The sequence below is a fragment of the Plasmodium coatneyi genome, chromosome 9 (assembly GCF_001680005.1).
Source record: "Plasmodium coatneyi strain Hackeri chromosome 9, complete sequence".
Lineage (NCBI taxonomy): Eukaryota > Apicomplexa > Aconoidasida > Haemosporida > Plasmodiidae > Plasmodium > Plasmodium coatneyi.
The window spans coordinates 2,178,007-2,195,363 of record NC_033564.1 but is presented as its reverse complement, the minus strand read 5'-3'; the positions used below and the strand labels follow the sequence as shown (position 1 = coordinate 2,195,363).

General features: G+C 37.1%; 4 protein-coding genes across 4 annotated transcripts; 3 read left to right on the top strand and 1 right to left on the bottom strand.

Moving 5' to 3' along the window:
• Window positions 1-560: 560 nt before the first annotated feature.
• Window positions 561-941, bottom strand: PCOAH_00027620 (SICA antigen; the record flags this gene model as incomplete). The annotated part of the gene is made up of 2 exons (XM_020059567.1): window positions 561-729; window positions 793-941. 2 exons carry the CDS (start codon window positions 939-941, stop codon window positions 561-563), a joined length of 318 nt encoding a protein of 105 aa, XP_019915087.1.
• An 8,031-nt stretch (window positions 942-8,972) lies between these two features.
• Window positions 8,973-10,931, top strand: PCOAH_00027610 (KIR-like protein; the record flags this gene model as incomplete). The annotated part of the gene is made up of 3 exons (XM_020059566.1): window positions 8,973-8,984; window positions 9,159-9,992; window positions 10,590-10,931. The coding sequence occupies 3 exons, from the start codon at window positions 8,973-8,975 to the stop codon at window positions 10,929-10,931; spliced, it is 1,188 nt and encodes a 395-aa protein (XP_019914740.1).
• Window positions 10,932-13,103: 2,172 nt separating this feature from the next.
• On the top strand, window positions 13,104-14,552 carry PCOAH_00027600 (50S ribosomal protein L35Ae; the record flags this gene model as incomplete). Its single annotated transcript, XM_020059565.1, has 3 exons — window positions 13,104-13,530; window positions 14,012-14,153; window positions 14,321-14,552. 3 exons carry the CDS (start codon window positions 13,361-13,363, stop codon window positions 14,447-14,449), a joined length of 441 nt encoding a protein of 146 aa, XP_019914877.1.
• Window positions 14,553-15,611: 1,059 nt separating this feature from the next.
• PCOAH_00027590 (Uncharacterized protein) lies at window positions 15,612-16,665 on the top strand (the record flags this gene model as incomplete). Its single annotated transcript, XM_020059564.1, has 3 exons — window positions 15,612-16,061; window positions 16,164-16,242; window positions 16,371-16,665. 3 exons carry the CDS (start codon window positions 15,920-15,922, stop codon window positions 16,528-16,530), a joined length of 381 nt encoding a protein of 126 aa, XP_019915048.1.
• Between the last annotated feature and the right edge of the window lie 692 nt (window positions 16,666-17,357).

Sequence of the window (17,357 nt, the reverse complement as noted above, 5' to 3'; positions counted from 1 at the left end):
TATGCTTATCTGGTATTAAACTCCTATTCCCACGTTAGAGTCCCTTTCTCCCCCCAAATTGTTAACAATTTTTTTTATCAACAAATGTGAGACCAACCACGCATTTCTTATTTCTTCCAAATGCACTGTCAAATAAAATCGTGCAAGCACACTTGTGCGATCATGGCACCTGCTCATGTGCTATAGTTTTTATTTATTTTTTTTTTTATATTTATTAATGTTGATCATTTTATTGTGTATTACTTTTTTTTTTTTTTTTCTTTTTTTTCTTTCCCACATTTTTGTGTTTGAACAACAGCTTAAGGAAAGATACTCTGAAGCCAGGCATGAGAAAAAAAAAAAAAGTGCTGATCTTTTCGGAAAAATATTTATGCACGAAAAAAAAAATTAAAATAAAAATTTCAGGGATAAAAATTTATAACGGAATACATAAGTATTCTGAATCTTCCATAAAGAAGTTGTAAACGAAAAAAATAAAATAGAAGAATTCGTTGACTTATATTAATTACACATGAAGGTAATTAATTTTATACAAAACAACAAAAAAAGAAAAATATTTACTACACCCTAAAACCCGGAATCTGAACTTGGAACCTCTTCCCTAGGAACCTCTTCCTTAGCAGCATTAACTCTAAACACGGAATCTGAACTTGGAACTTCTTCCGTAGGAACATCTTCCATAGGAATCTCATCCTTAGGAAGGAAGCCTTCTTCCCTAAACCCTGAAGCCTGAACTTAGAATATGCTCCTTAGGAACCTTTTCCTTAGGAACAAATTCTTCCTTCCCTAAACCCGGAATCTGAACTTGGAACCTTCTCTTCCTTTATTAATTCGCTTCCCATAAATTCTTGAACCAAAATTTCAAAAAAGTCTTCCTTCGTCGAATGCAGATCCCCTTTTTCACATTCGTTTAATACTTCTAAATGAATATCAATAATCATGCGGCGACGTACACCACGATGACCAGAAGTTTTTTTCCTTCTTTTTTTAGGCGTAGAACGAGGTTTGCGTTCCTTTACTAAGGTATATTCACGTGGATCATCCTGGGCCACATGAGCATTGAGTTGTTCCTCCAAAGTTACAGGACCGTGTACTTGAGGAACCCTTCTGTAACGTTTTCTTTTACTGGGTAAGGAAAAATACTGTAAAAAAAAAGGAAAGGGTTGTTAGGGGTGGTAGAATGATGTTGTTAGGGGTGGTAGAATGATGTTGTTAGGGGTGGTAGAATGATGTTGTTAGGGGTGGTAGAATGATGTTGTTAGGGGTGGTAGAATGATGTTGTTAGGGGTGGTAGAATGATGTTGTTAGGGGTGGTAGAATGATGTTGTTAGGGGTGGTAGAATGAAAGTTGTTAGGGGTATTAGAGTGAAAATTGTTAGGGGTGGAAGGTTGTTAAGGTGTGTTTTTAAAGTGTGAAATTTTGTTATTAGAAGAGTAATTATCATTATAAAACATGTATAATTTTCTCATTTTAAAGAAAAAAATGTATTCTTCTTGTCTTTACCTTCCAAAGGAGATAACTCATGGTCATGATTCCAATGGTAGCAGGAGCAAGAGGGAGGTAAGGAAGGACGGGGTTATCCTTCATGTTAATAAGTTTGGCAGGGGAAGGGGTGCCAGGGGGACCCTTCCCTGGAGCACCACCAGCACCTCCACCAAGGTTTAATACACTGTCCACTGAATCTTGAGATCTTGGTTTCTCACGGTCCTTAGAAAGACCAGTAGGATCAGGTGTGGCACCGTCCTGTTTACTACTATTTTCGGCAGGTTCAGGGACAGTTTGTGTAGGTGCGCTGCCAGAATGTACGGTTGTGGTAAGAGTATCCTGTTGACCAGTACTGACGATACTGGAAGGCACTTTTGGGGGATCACTGTTGTCATCATCTATATTATTACCACCTGGCACGCCACCACCACTGGTGTGACTACCACCTGGACCACCTTGGCTAACTGCACCATCTACAGCTGTTCCTTGACCTTTATCATTATCTTGAACTTTAGTACCACCATTCGCGCCAGTAACATTATCATCACCCTTTGGTCCCTTAACTGGAACTTTCTCTTCAGGAGCTGGAGCAGCATTAGCGGGGGCAGAAGGAAGTTGTAGCGTACTTTTAGTTAAATCAGTAGTAGCTACCTCAGTACCAGGTTCACCAACAGGACCAGAACTTGCAGTAGCTTCCTGGTGTTCATTAGGAAGAGGAACGGATGATGTTGCTGGTGGCGAATCGCCATCCAGACTAAGACATTCTTCAAAATTTGCACTAGCATCAGCTACTCTTTCATCACAATTCACTTTTCCGAGAGTTTCCTTAGGAGATGATGCCTCCTTACCTGCTTCGATGACCTTAGGTGCTGGTGCGGACTTCGGAGCAGGTTCCGCTGCTCCTGCTGCTGCTTGTCCCGCTGGTTCCGGAGGGGGAGGTGGTGGTGGAGGTTGTGTGGGAGGGTGTTGTTTCTTACTTTCTTCTATTTCTTCTTTCAATCTTATCAATTCTCCTCCTTTCACTTTCATTTCCTTAATAACATTTTCTTTTTCACTACCTTGCACTCCCTCCGTCCTCAATTCTGACTCTTCTCCTTTTACGTTTCCCCAACATCTTCCTCTCATTATTCCACACTCCTCCCTGCTTCGCTTATTTATTCCTTGCATTTTCACCTCTACTCCCTTTCTTCTCAACCATTCAAATACTTTACCAATCTCCGCCTTATTCATTTTATCTAATGTTCCATACGCACTCTTGTACTCACACTTCTCTCTTCCTTGAACTTCCTGTATCATATCCCACATTCCTTCCATGGCTGAGGATATATATTCACTCTCCACTAATATTGAACATATATTGAATTGATAATAGTGTAACCACAAGTTCAATATAGCACACTTTGCATCCGGTTGCATATCCTTCCAGTGTCTTTTTCCACCTCTATCACTACCTCCATCTGGCTTCTTTGTTGCCATTATCCAATTCCTTATTAAAATCTTGCATATTCCCTTGTCCATACAACCTTCATATACCTTATAATTCTCCTCAATATTATCACATAAATCCGAAAGTGTTTGATACTCCTCTTCTTTCTCTATTTCATGCACTTCCTCAGAATATTCTTGGAACATTTCCAGTATTTCACTCAACTTCGCCATCTACAAATAAATATATCATGCATATATTTATATATTCAAACTTTCTCTTCTTCCCTTAATTTTTTCCTTCCTAAATATGACATCACATTCCCTTCTTCCATACTATATATTTCATACATAGACATATAAATTATACTACACTTACTCCCCAAGTTCTTGCAATCATATCTTCCAGTTCATTTTCTTGTTCTTCCTCTCCTTTTTCCTTCTTCACATCTTTTTCCCTCTGTTTTCGTTTTCCTGACTGTGCTACTTTTTTGATCCATGTATTCATTATTGGGGGCGGAAAGGGCGGTGGGAGACTCGGCGCATATGGAAGTTGCTTCTGCCCCTTACATTCTTCATTCTGCTCTCCATTAATTGTTACTCCCATAATTTTCTTCTTCTTCTCCATAGAAAGGTAAACATACTTTAACATCTGTGTTCCGTTTACCTCCATGAAATCCAATTTTCCATATTCACATTTTCTACACTTCCCTTCTGCATCAAAATCCTTGTTCAGAGTTTTTATTGCCTCAAAAGCACTACTTATAACGTTATCTGCTGCTTCACAATGCTTACGTCCATACAAGAATAACCACATGTTCATTACTGTACAGTATACGTATTCTTGCATTTCTTTATTTATGTTCGGCTTATTACATGTATTTCCCCTAATGCTTTTTATTTTTAGCAAATTATTTATAATGAACGAACACATTTTCTTTTCTTCTTCCGTCATTTGCCCTGTTCCTTTATTCATTTTTTCACATTCTTTTCCGTAGGTTTCAGTATCATCCTCTTCCTTCATCATTTCATTTATCATTCCGTCAACCCAGCGTACTATTTTCCCAGCTAATATTGTCTGTAAATTAGGAACAGTGCATTCATGTATATTCTCTTTGCGCAGTATTTATTTATTATTATTGGAACGGAATAATATTATTCAGGGAGGCAGTAGTACATTCGCACTTCACATGTAGCACACACTATACTACTGTACCTTCATCCAGCCACTCTTCTTCAATTTATACCCTTCTTCCTGGAACCACCTATCCTTCAATATTTGAAATTCACTCTTCAGCGGATCCATTTTTACCACTATCTACATACTTAATCATTTATCAGTTAAAAATAGCCCCTACATAATAGTGCATACTGTGCACACGGTCCACCTCTCATGTTATCATTTTATAACTGGTTCTTCCGCAAGTACGGAATTCCTTATTTTCCCTTTTTTCCTTTTATCCATGTTTAAAAGCATCATTGTACATATCTTATATATTATCTCATATAGCACTTCGCCCATTATTTCCTTTTTTCCTTCTTATTCAACTTCACACCTCTTCAAAACAGTGTCCTTGTGAGAGGTGCCCCTTCATCCACATGAATTCTGTTCCAAATTAAAAAGGAAGGAGGAATTATCCCTAGGAGCAGGAGCCAGAAGAAATAATCATAAGGAACTTATCCTGGAAGGAATATTGCTATATACACTTCCTTTTACAACTTGGTAAGATCAAGTTGTTATAGCAAGGTGGCCTTAAAATAATGTGCGAATCACATGGTTGACTAAGTAAGGAAGTTGCTTTCTCCGTGAAAAATTATTCACAAAAAAAAATGCACCAAAAAAAAAAGGAAAAGAAAATTGTGCACAGAAAAAATTGGCCAAAAAAAAAAACTGTTCAAACAAATTATTGCCAGAAAAAATAGTCCCAAGTGTTAAGAAAAATGAGTGATTACAGAAAAAATTAGCATACACCGAAAAAAGGGGCTGATAAAAAAATTCACTTTACTAATTAAGAGAAATTTGCCCCTTCAAAGAAGTGGTTCCGGCAGAAAATTCTTTTCCCTCATTATTGCTTATAAAAAAATAGTCAGAAAAAAAAATTGTTGCAACAAATTGTTGCAAGTGTTGAAGAAATCGGTGAATACAGAAAAAATTAGCATACACCGAAAAAAAAAGCCGATCCGAAAAATTTATCACACCACTTGAAGGAGAATTTGCCCCTTCAAGGTAAGTGGATCATCGAAGAATTTTTTTATAATAATTATAAAAAAATAGTCAAAGAAAAAATACTTACTGAGAATGATAGAATAAAATTACAAAAAAAAAAAAAAATTTTCCCTTGGAAAAAGTTACACGTAAAAATTTGTAACAAAAATTTGTTCTTAAGAAGAGAAGTTCCCACTAAAAGTGCATCTGAAAAATTCGTTACACCACTTAAAAAAAAAAAATTTGCCCCTGTACAAAAATGGGTCGCCAGAAAATTTTTTAACAATAATTGTGAAAAAATAGTCCAGATGAAAAATTTACTGAAAATGATACAACAGAATTATTTAAAAAAAAGTGTGAATAACAACAGTGTTCACTCAATTTTGTAAGAAAATTTTGTTCTTAAGGAAAAAATTAACTAAAGGAAGCGTGACCATACACAATAAATATTATTGTTGTAAACATCCCCCCTTCCCCTCTAAATTAGTACCAACAGAATTCGCTCAATATAGATATCCTTCAGGAAGTTAAGGGGGAAATTTTTTACTCTATTGTAGGTTCTGTATCCATAGCTATTCACACAATGCAGTTTCTAATATATCCGCTTTTAAAATTTTTACATTCCCCTTACCTTCCTTTTTCTTACTTTCTTTCCTCTATTGTAAAAAAAAAAAAAGAAAAATTTCATGTAAGAAAATTGCTATAAAAATATTATGCCCCTGGTGAATGGGCAAAAATAAAAATTTTCGCCAAGAACAATTATCCCCCCTCCCCCAAAAGAAAATTCATCAAAGAAAAGAAGTTACCATCACGAATTTAGAATCTACTAAATGAATCAGGTTATTCTAATATTTCTCAGTCTACATTCTTTAGTACGTAATTCTGTGTAGTATAGAAAATAATCGAACACTGCTATATAGTACTTTAATTAATAGCACTACATCCTACATTCATGGTACCTATACGTGAACACAATACAGAGGGAAATTAGGATAACTTCAAGCATTTCCTTTATATCATTCATAACAATACTTTCTACGTTCAAAATATTCAAGTATTATTACAATATAGGAAGAAATGCCAATATTGCACAGAGGGCCCTTAGTCCTCCCTATAATTTATATATTCTTATGTTATATGTTTATAAATATATTATCCCTACTCTTCTTTAAGTTGTGCTCATAAGAATGCACATTTCCCCTAATTTAATGTGGTTTCCCACTGTGGAAACTAAATATGACCTATCCTTCCTGCGTGTACATTGATCATTTGGGCATTTGAGGAACAAATATAACCTATTCTACATACAAACAGTGCGAGGGGAAGGGAGAGAATGTTACTGTTTCCTTCCCCTCTACATGGGTGAAGTGTCCAATTTAGATAGTGCCCATTGGGAGATGAACTTATGTACCATTGATATGTAATCATAATTGTAACGATGTAGGGGTCACTATTATACATTATATAGAGCATATTGTATATATATTAACTTATAATATAGATTGTTAGCATAGTAATTACCTTGTTGCACTATACTTCACGGGTCCAATGGAATATATGTCTCGCTCACTATGCACAGGTAATCCTACGCATACTTCTCCCTTCCTTATTCCATTATCAACTACAATATTTATAATAACGCGACCCAATATACTTATACCGCATTATCCGAACAATATGAGGACACGTCTAAGAGAACGGGTGCATACTGAACAACGTTGTAGTGCAATATCGCCCTTCCACCAATTTTTCCAATATCACTTCCATTCAAAATACACTTCATTTTATGCTTCTCAGATTATATATTGATAAATACATTTCATGTGGTCTACTCAGTCTTATATATTTATAATTGGGGTCTCATATCCATGTATGAACTCGGAGCACAGGAGCGCAAGCTCATTCTAAAATTTCCGGTAGTACAACTTTCATAGGATACATTACCTCCTTTCCCGAGCTGGTTCCTCCTTTCAACATCAACAATAGATATTCCTCAGGAGAATATAGTTTTGTGCATTGCCTGTAATAGCGACATTACAGTAAACTTGTAAGCATAGGCGTATGTTACAATCCCCCCTCTCTTAAAACTGCTTCTATCGTTACACTTTGAATATAACAAACTTCTAAGCTGAGTTGGTTAGTAATGTTCACATTGTGTGAATATATTTGGGACCTCCCTACAATGTCCATCCTCATGTGGGAACATCGTTATTATCAGTAAATACTTGATTCAGACAAAACTCCCAGTGACAGCTTTCACATGGATGCAATAAACTAAGTAGGCATACGGGGGAAAATAGTTTAATACATGCAGTACCATGTTAGAAACAGGTAATTACGATACATGCAGAGTGCAGTACTCAATATTTGTACGATGTTAATGAATTTATAGTTCTTTCCTTTTATTCTAAATATTCCATAAGGAACTGCTTTTGTATTTATGAATAACATGGAACAGAACGCTGGAAAAATTATGTGTAAAAATAAAAAGGGAACACAATGATTTAATGTTATGAAGTAGGGAAGTTGATAGCTGTGTGGAATTATGTAATTTGCCTCTCTTTCCATTTTTAATATACATTCTACATTTTAATTGTAAAATTAATACTTCACACACGTATGGAGGACGCAAGTTTACATGTAATATAATTTATATTTTACTCATTTGTTTACTATTCATAAACGTATGTAACATTAACTGCATGAGTGATAATCACCACATATACATACATATATATATATACAAATATATATATGAATAGATATATATTTTTTTGTTGCTTCATCATTCAACCTGCTTATACATTTGTATATTTTATTAGATACATGAATATATATGTATATCTATGAAAACTGAAGGAGAAGGAAGAAAGAGTAGCGCTTTCTTATATATGAACTGCACTAAACATATATGTGTGAACAGTTTTTTAATGAACAACAAACACCACCACTCCCTCCTTTTAAAAAAGAAAAAAATAGCAAAACGGTAATGACTAATACATACACACATAGTTATTAAGGACGATAGTGCATATAAACTATGCTGCATATGTACATTAAGGAAAAGTTCTTCATAATAATCCCACTCTTCTGGCAACCACCCCCTTCTTTTAAAAAAGAAGAAATAAATAACGAAAAATAACAAAACAAAAAACAAAATAACAAAACAAAAAACAAAATAACAAAACAAAATATAAAATAATAATAAAGAAACATAAAATAACAAAACAAAGAGCAGAAATTGAATAATAAATGAAATACATATTCACATTCCAAAAGGAAAAAGGGGTAGGAATGGTAGAATGTATGCTCTCCCCCTCTGCACATGCACATATATATATGAACTATACACTATACTACAATATATGCATGTGATAACAAATATTTTTTTAAATGAACAACAATCACCAGTTCTTCTCGTCCTTCACACTACCTCTCCCCTTTTAAATATAATAACAATTTAAAGAATAAATAAAAGAAGTACATGTACATTAACAAATATTTTTTAAATGAACACTCTTTCCTCGCTTCTTCCCTTCTTCCCTTCCTTCCCTTTAGTAGACCCTTCTTTTGATTTCATTGTGCTTCTTATATATATTTTGCTTCCATTTTTTCATTTAAAATATACATGTCATAATTTCATACATATGTGTATAATGTATTATCATCATTTGTTAATTGAACCGTGTGTATTACTAATTAAAGGAAGAAAAATAAAAATTTGGCACGTATTCAAGCATAATCATCCTGAAGAACATGCTCAATATATATATGTATGTATATATAATGTGTATAAATATATATATAAAAAAGAATTTTAGAGAAAATTATAGAAGGAAAATATGAACATAGAAAATGTCAAGAGGGGTAAGGGAAATAATATTAAAGATTCCTTCCTTCTACTTACAATACAAATAGAAGTACACAGAATGAAGGAAATATAATATTTCATATATGTATGCATGGTGTGATTGTGGTGTAGTGTAAAATGAAAAGAAGAATGTGAAAAAAATAAATGTACGTTATTAATTATGCTTATAGACCCTATTTTCGCAGAAGTTACCTTCACATTTATATTTTTATGAACCATTTGAGAAGAACGACGTCGAAAACTGTACAGATGACAGTGAGCAAAATATACAGAGCGCCTTTAGCACACATTGCACTACCTGCACCAACCCTTATAAGATTAAAGATGCCATCTGTTTCGTGTCTGGATTGAAACCATACAAACAATATCCATACTATGACGACCGATGGAATTTCCTCTACTATTGGATAGGACAACAAATATGGAGCGCACTGCAAAGTGAGACAGATAAGGAGAACCAGTTCAAAGACCTCCTGAAGAAGATTTGTGAATTAATAAAGAGTAAATGCAGCAGTCAAGAATGTAAAATTAATTGTGAACTTATAGACAAAGACATTTTCCAGCATAAGAAAATAGTATTCGATTTCTCCCATAACTATAATTCTATAAAAGGTTACTTCGGGGAAGAGAGGCATGATTGTAATGAAAAATGGCACCCTTACAAACAAGAAATTACTAAAGCATGTTCCTCTATAACTGCATATTGCGCACCAGGAGGGGCAGGTACAACTAATGGGGGTGACCCATATTGTGAGAAATTTAAGGACACATATAAGTTTCTCTGTACGGGGAATCTGCGAACATTAAAGTGTAAGACGAAATCGGAACTGCATGTAGAAAGATGTCAGGAATGTCCCTGTAAGGAACAGGAATTAAAGGTCCAGAAGTTATCACATGAATTATCGGAAGCACATGCAAACTCACGCAGTGCTACTACCAGCACTGCTCTTTCTTCTATCTTTGGTACCTTAGCAACAATAGGTGCTCCTTTCCTATTATACAAAGTAAGAATCCAGAATTTAAAAATTGAAAAAAATAAAAAAATTTGAATTATTTAACAACCTTCCTTCCACCTACCACCACCCCTAATAACCGTCCATCCACCACCCCTAACAACCCACCTTTCACCACCCCTAACAACCTTCCATCCACCACCCCTAACAACCTTCCATCCACCACCCCTAACAACCCACCTTCCACCTACCGCCACCATAACAACCTTCCTAACACCCCTAATAATCTTCCTTCCACCTACCACCTACCACCTAACGATAACCTTCCTTCCACCTACCACCTAACGATAACCTTCCTTCCACCACCCACCTAACAATCTTTCTTCCACCTACAAGCACCCTAACAACCTTCCCTCCACCTACCACCACCCTACCACCTAACAACACAACCTCCCTTCCACCCCTAACAAACTTTCTTCCTCCTCCGTAGACCTCCCTTTCTTTCATTCCTTCCTTCCTTAGACCCCCCTTCCTTTCCTTCCTTAGACTCTCCCTCCTCCTTAGAACCACTTCCTTCTTTCCACTCCTTAGATATCCTTCCTTACCTTACCTTACCTTACCTTCCATTCTTTTCTCCTCCTTCCTTAGACATCCTTTCCTTCCTCCTTAGATGTCCTTTCCTTCCTTAGACCCGTTCATTCCTTCCTTCTTTTCTTTCAGTATAAACCATGGTCTTCTTGGTTTGGTAACCATTCTTCTGGAAATGGAAGGAACGGAAGAAGCACAAGAAGAAAGGGAAGATCAACTGGACAGAACTTTGGTTCATCCACAGAAGACAGCTTAACAGAATATTCCACAGATAACTCAACAATAGACGAAGCAGTAAGCTCTGCTACACGCACAAGAGTGTCTACCAACAGAGAAGGAAGAACAGGAACAAATACACCGGGCCACCATCAGAATATAGTTTATGGTCGCATGAACCGTTGAATATAATGTTCTTACCCCCTTATGGAGGGCGAGCATAAGTAACCATGCACATAGTTTATATGTACAGTGCGTAAGGAACAAAATGACACTTTTCCTTCTTTTTTCCTTTTTTCCTTTTTTCCCTTTTTCCTTTCTTTCCTTCCTTTTCTATTCTTTCTTTTCTTTCTTTTTTTTCTTTTATGGATGTCTTATTTCTCCTGAGTAAATTTTAACATTAACACGAAGCGGTTAGACCTTACTTTAGAATGCTTAAAAGGGATTTTATAAATTGTAAGCGTAAGTTAAAACGGGCGACAGGTCTCCACGGAAGAATAGCATGACCCATCTGCGGGGATAATATATTATACCCTTCCTGCGCATGTGCTGGGCAATAATAGGAAGTATGCCAAAAAGAAGGAACTTGCTGCTGTTTTGACGAATGAAAGTTACTGAGTTCATTCAATAGATAAATTACACTTGGGAATTTTCCCAATGTACTAAGCCTACACCGTTTTGCATTACATAGGGAAATGGAATAATGACGGAACATATGATCAGGGAAGGCGCAATTTCCCTCCCCACGCCACATTGTATACTTTAAAGGAGCATATTCCACTATTACATGGTAGGTCACGTATAAATATATGGCGTACCAACACTGTTTACAACAATGACAGGTGCTTAATTACCAAAAAAAAAAAAAAAAAAAACGGTTCATTGTTATCCTTGTGCGGTGTTATATAACACATCGCGCATGACAAAATACGGAGAATGATCAACCTTATGATGGATTAGGTCGGCTCCGCTGAAATATAATACGAACACTAAATTATAATTAACAGTTAGAACGAATAATTCAACACTCTCCTATGTGTGCCCCTCATTGGCTTTTCATGGTGCATCAATAAGAACAATAATATAGAAAATGTATATCCACATATATATGTCCATGCGATCAGGCGTTAAACAATTCGTTTGCTTCCCTTACTAACATTCTTTGCGTCTGACCTTTTGGATCTTCCTGTAGGGAAGTAGCACCAAACAGGGGAAACACAAGAAAAATGTTCTACAGCATGCTCACATGGCACTACGGGAAGTTCCATAAAGCAAATTCAGGAGAAAAATATCTAAATGAGCTGCAAATAATGAGTGCTTATATAAAATATTCTTTTTCTCCTTTTTTTTCCCCCCTTATAATTGGTAGCTAAGGTGGAAGGAAAATTCTGCTGTTCTTTATTTCTTTCCTTTTTTCTCTGGGGGGAAGGTGGGAGGCCTTTCCCCTTCACAATGGCCGCTACTTATATATTGCCGCGGCGTATTTTTATACGGAGGCTGCATTTGTTTTCACGAAATATTTAGTACTTCCTTTTTGCATAATAATTTTGTTATCCTACCTTCATTTGCTTTTTACATTTTATTTCGGAACTTTAATTCCTTACTTGAATGTATGGCGCTAATGGGCAGAAAGGAAGCCGCGTATTTGTTAGCATTGTAACTGCACGCAGCTCCTCTAATGGAACATTCTTAGCGCGAGAGCTTAAAACAAACACGCGCTTTCCAAATAGGGCAACTTTCTAAGGAAGTAGCTTAAGGGGGGGTACCTATTATATATAGTACATAAATATACGCGCCTGGTGACAGGAAGTAAGACCAGCCCAAGGTAGTGCACTATTTAATTTATCCGCGCAGGTAAAGGGTCTTTTTTTCGTATTCCTCAGAGGCGCATTCTACGCCTCATTTGCATGGTATATTCGTGCAGGGTACTTTTTACCTATGACATATATGCCATCTCCACTGCGCGCAACTGTTTTAACAAGGGGGAAAACAGCCCTTTTAACAGAGCGTGCTAATCGTGGAGACCAAGAAAAAAAGAAAAAAAAACGACTTCCAGAGTGCATACATATTATTATACATTCATATAATACCCCCTTGCGGGTAATCCTATTTTGTTCGCTGTAAACACTTCATAACATCCCCCCTTCCAACAGTGAAACGAAAAATCGGGGCAACGCCCGGAAAAAGATGTGCTGACCTTACTGGAAAAAAAGTCCCGAAGCATTATCTACATAATCCGCCACATTCATACCAATATATAATTATATTTTGTGCTGCGCGTTTGGAGTTCTGCTAATTTGAGAATTTCCTTGAAAAAAAACCCTCATCACCTTTTTTTCTTTTTTTTTTTCTTTTTTCCAAATGACTACAAATATTTTTTAATTTCCTACCAATCCGCAATTTTTATTTTTTTTTAAAAAAAATAAATAAATTGTTCATATGGTTTTCATCTTAAGATATATGCATATGTACATTTACCCGCATTGGGGCTTATGCTGCTGCTAGTTATTTTCTTTTGCTTACCGAGCAGGATATAAAATAATATCCCCCCATCTGTTTCTACGAAATCGCAACGCGCTGATCGATACATTATACCGAAAACGGTGAACCGCAAAATGGATAAAACGAAGAGTAAGAAACAAATTGGCAACGCCAAAGGGAAAAAACCCGCCAAGAAGGTTATCAAAAAAGTTGTAAAAAAAGTTTTGGGGAAGAAAAAAAAAACCATGAAAAAACTTAATGCAGTTCGACTGTACGAGAAGGGAGTTATCTTGGGATACAAGAGGTAAGCACACACAACAGGCAACGGCCAACTGGGAAACGAGAGCGAACGCTATACAAATCAGCCCATCCACCCTACCAAAAATAAATCACCGCGCATGAGGGAATTTCGCAAAATGAAGAGCATCCAACAATGAACAGACCGTAATGGCGTTAACCCTGTGGGTTGCGCCAATTATGTGGTGCTGGCTGTACGTACGAATCGGAACAATTGCAGTTCACAGGAAATATATATATATATATATGTATAACGCTGGGTACCAAAATAGTTCGCGCTAATAAAACGAAGATATGGTGGACTCTACCAAAGAGATAGTGCACCAGTACATGTAGTAAAATACGTGCTCTGCTAACGAATGTCGTTGCTGAGTGATGCGAAAAAGGCATTACGCATATTGGGCACGTCCCTCTGTCTCCCGCCACTCTGTTATCCTGATTGATGTATAGATACCTTAACGCCCACTCCCCTTTCTCTTTATTTACAGATCCCAAAGAAACCAAGACCCCAACTTTACCCTCATTTCGATAAAGAATGTGCATACGAAAAAGCATGCCCAATTTTATGTGGGCAAAAGGGTTGCCTACGTGTACAGGACAAATAAGCACCATGACGGAGTGAAGATTAAGGTATGCGAGCGGCAAACTGATAGCGCAATGCGCCCTTCCATGTCTATCCTCATGTTGCTCCAATCGTGATTATGCTAGTTTGTACCCCAATCTTGCTCCTCATCTCCTTACTTTTGCTGCACCCCTCATCATTCTTCTTTCTCACCTCCGTTTCACTTAACCCGCAGTGCATATGGGGAAAGGTATGCAGAACACACGGAAATAGCGGAGTGATTCGCGCCAAGTTCAGAACCAATATCCCACCTAAGGCCTTTGGAGATAGAGTCAGGATACTTATGTACCCGTCGAACATTTAATTCGAAGGGGCTCCGTGCGTGTGACGTGGTGTTACGATGTGCTGAGTAGCGTTACATAAGGTAACATTATATAATGTAATTTTTTTCCTTTTTTTGCCATGTGCGTGGTATGAACAAAGAACTTAGCATCGTTTTTATTTTTCAATCGACCCACCTTCTTAACATCATCGTCACCACCCCATGCGCGCATCCTATTTTACCGTTTCGAATCTTTCCATAAAAATGCGCATGTGAGTGAATGCATGTTACGTGGGGAATGTATGAAGCATACACAAAAAAAAAAAAAAAAAAAAAAAAAAAAAGTATTTCACGAAATAGACTTAAAAAAAAAAAATAACAACTTTCAAATTCCCTACTGGGTTTAAGGAATCACACGCGCATCCAGCTGGGTCGCACATCATCCCATTTTGTTCCCCCTAAAATGATAGAGGGGTGCCTGCGCAAGTTGAAACTTATGCCGTTCTAATTGTTGGCGACGAGAGAATCCTTAAAATGATGAAAATCCTACGCTGCATTCGTTTCCCTTTTTTTTTCTCTTCACAACGGGGTGTACATTCAAACAGTGGAAAAAATGAACGAATGTGCTGCGTGTCCCCCTTTTGGCAACTAAAGGGGCTCGTAATTTTTTCTTTCGTTTCTTTAAGAATACCGTACATGTATGCGCATGTGGCTCCGCTTCGGAAATAACGGGTTCGGGTGGCCACATGCTGCTCCTTCCTTTACTGTTCTTTGTTTGATTTTGCAACTTTTCAGTTTTTCTTTTTTTTTTCCGCGCTTCACAAACGAAGGTGTACAATGGGAAGCTACTAAAATGGCTAATTTTTTCTCAACTTGGAAAAAAAAATGTCAAAAGGGAAAATAAAAAATTGCAACATTTTCTCCACAAAAATGAGGGGCATAAAAAAAGCTAGTATGTACAGGAAAAAAAAATAAAATACAAAAAAAACGACTCCCCTTTCCCCGCATAATTTATTCATCCTTTATGGGGAAAGTAAAGCACAGCTTCAATAAATTGGGGGCGCTCCGAAAGTTAGCAGCGGAAGATGTTCTTATCCCAAGGCATTTACGCACGCATAGTGCTACAATTTTTATGTATGCTTCGTTCATACGTTGTTGCATATGAGCGACACGCAGTGCATACTTCCGACCCTCACCCCCCCGGGTTTGGAAAAAAATCCTCCACAAATTTAATCCCACCTCAAGGGATAATACTCCCAATCCATTTATTTTATCAAAATAAAAATTTGCGGAAATCCAAAGCGTCGAATTGTTCACGCATTCATCTAAAATTCTTCCCGAATTTTAATTGACCCTATATGTGATAAAACTATTTACCTATTTAAGCTTGCTCATCCATCTTGAAGCAGCGTAAAAATCGCGTTACAGCAAAGGGTACTTTTTCTTACCGTAAAAGTATATAAAAACACCTTTTCGAAAAAAGAAAAATAGCTAACCAAAATTGTGAACAAAATGGCAAACGTCAGCAACGCCCTCATTTGGGAACTAACCAAAAAGAACAACTGCTTTTTAAAAAAAAACAAAAGTGGAAAAAAGGGAATTTTCCTATGCGACTCGTACAATATGAGCTGCAAGAATACGCCCTCAAGCAGTGGTATGTCGACGGTTGGGCGTGCACGCATTCAAGCGCTGCCATCTGCCAACCCGTAGAAAAAAAAATACATGTTCCTCCTTTGTTTTTCTTCCTTCCGCTCAGGACTCGTGAAACAAAATGGCGTAAATCTCCGATTGCACAAGGGAAAAGTTGTGTTGTGCGTCAAATCCACGGACCAAAAGTAAGGCGGACACGCAAACGTGCAAATTTGCCACTACGCAATGAGTGGCGCGATTTATGCAGCATGATGCGCCACGTACATTTTTGCGCCAAAACAACGCTACCCATCTTTATACCCCTTCCCCGCAGCACCACCACGAACAAGGTATACAAAACGAAGAACAATGGAACGGCTATGAAGCTGATCGATGAACACGCAAAGCTTGTAAGTAGCAAAAGCAAGAAGCAGCTAATTAAGAAGTACAACCGCATGTCCAAAATGTACAATTGCAACAAGGGGAATAAATAAACCAATTAATATGTATGAGCCGAAAGAAGGCAGGAAAATCTCCTAACGTTTTGTACGACGTGTTCCTGCAATTTGTTTGCTTATTGAACCCACCGCCAATATGTGTTCGTACAATTTATATGGAAATGTGAGAAGAAAAATTTTTCTTTTTTTTTTTTTTTTTATTTTTCACCCCCTGTATTCGTGCCGTCCTAATTGAACTTTAAAAAGAAACAAATGCCACACAGAGTGAATTAAAAATGAGCATTAATTAGGCAACATCTACGCGGAAAAAATGCCGTAATTTTCCCCTGCCTCTTTATGAAAAAATCTTAAAGGCGAAAAAGAATAAAAAAAACAAAAAAATGGGAACATCACCCAAAGTGTACTCAAAGGGCTATAGGGAAAATGCCTACTGTGACAGCTCTCCAATTATGAAAAATGTGACGAAAAAAACGCACAAACGTGCTGGCATAAACATATGTGAGTAGATCGAAAAGGGATACCAAAGGAACAACTTGAAGCATTAACATAAGGGGCACATTCCCATGTTAAGACGCAACAAAAGGGCAAAATGGCATTACCCACCCTAATATATAATAACCGTGCCAGTCGTACTTTCCCCTCCTGTTCACCTTCCAATCCAAATGAAAATTTTCTAAAATGGTGAAAGGTCTCCCAACTTGTGAATCCAACCTAGGCTAACTAGCCGATAAAAACAACACCTTCATCTTTGCGTAACCTTGTGCAGCCGTTTTCGCGCTTCACCACGCAGCACAGTTGCCCAGAAAACCTATGCACATAGAATCCGTGATTCCCCCTTCTCTCATGTATGTCTGCTGTGGAGC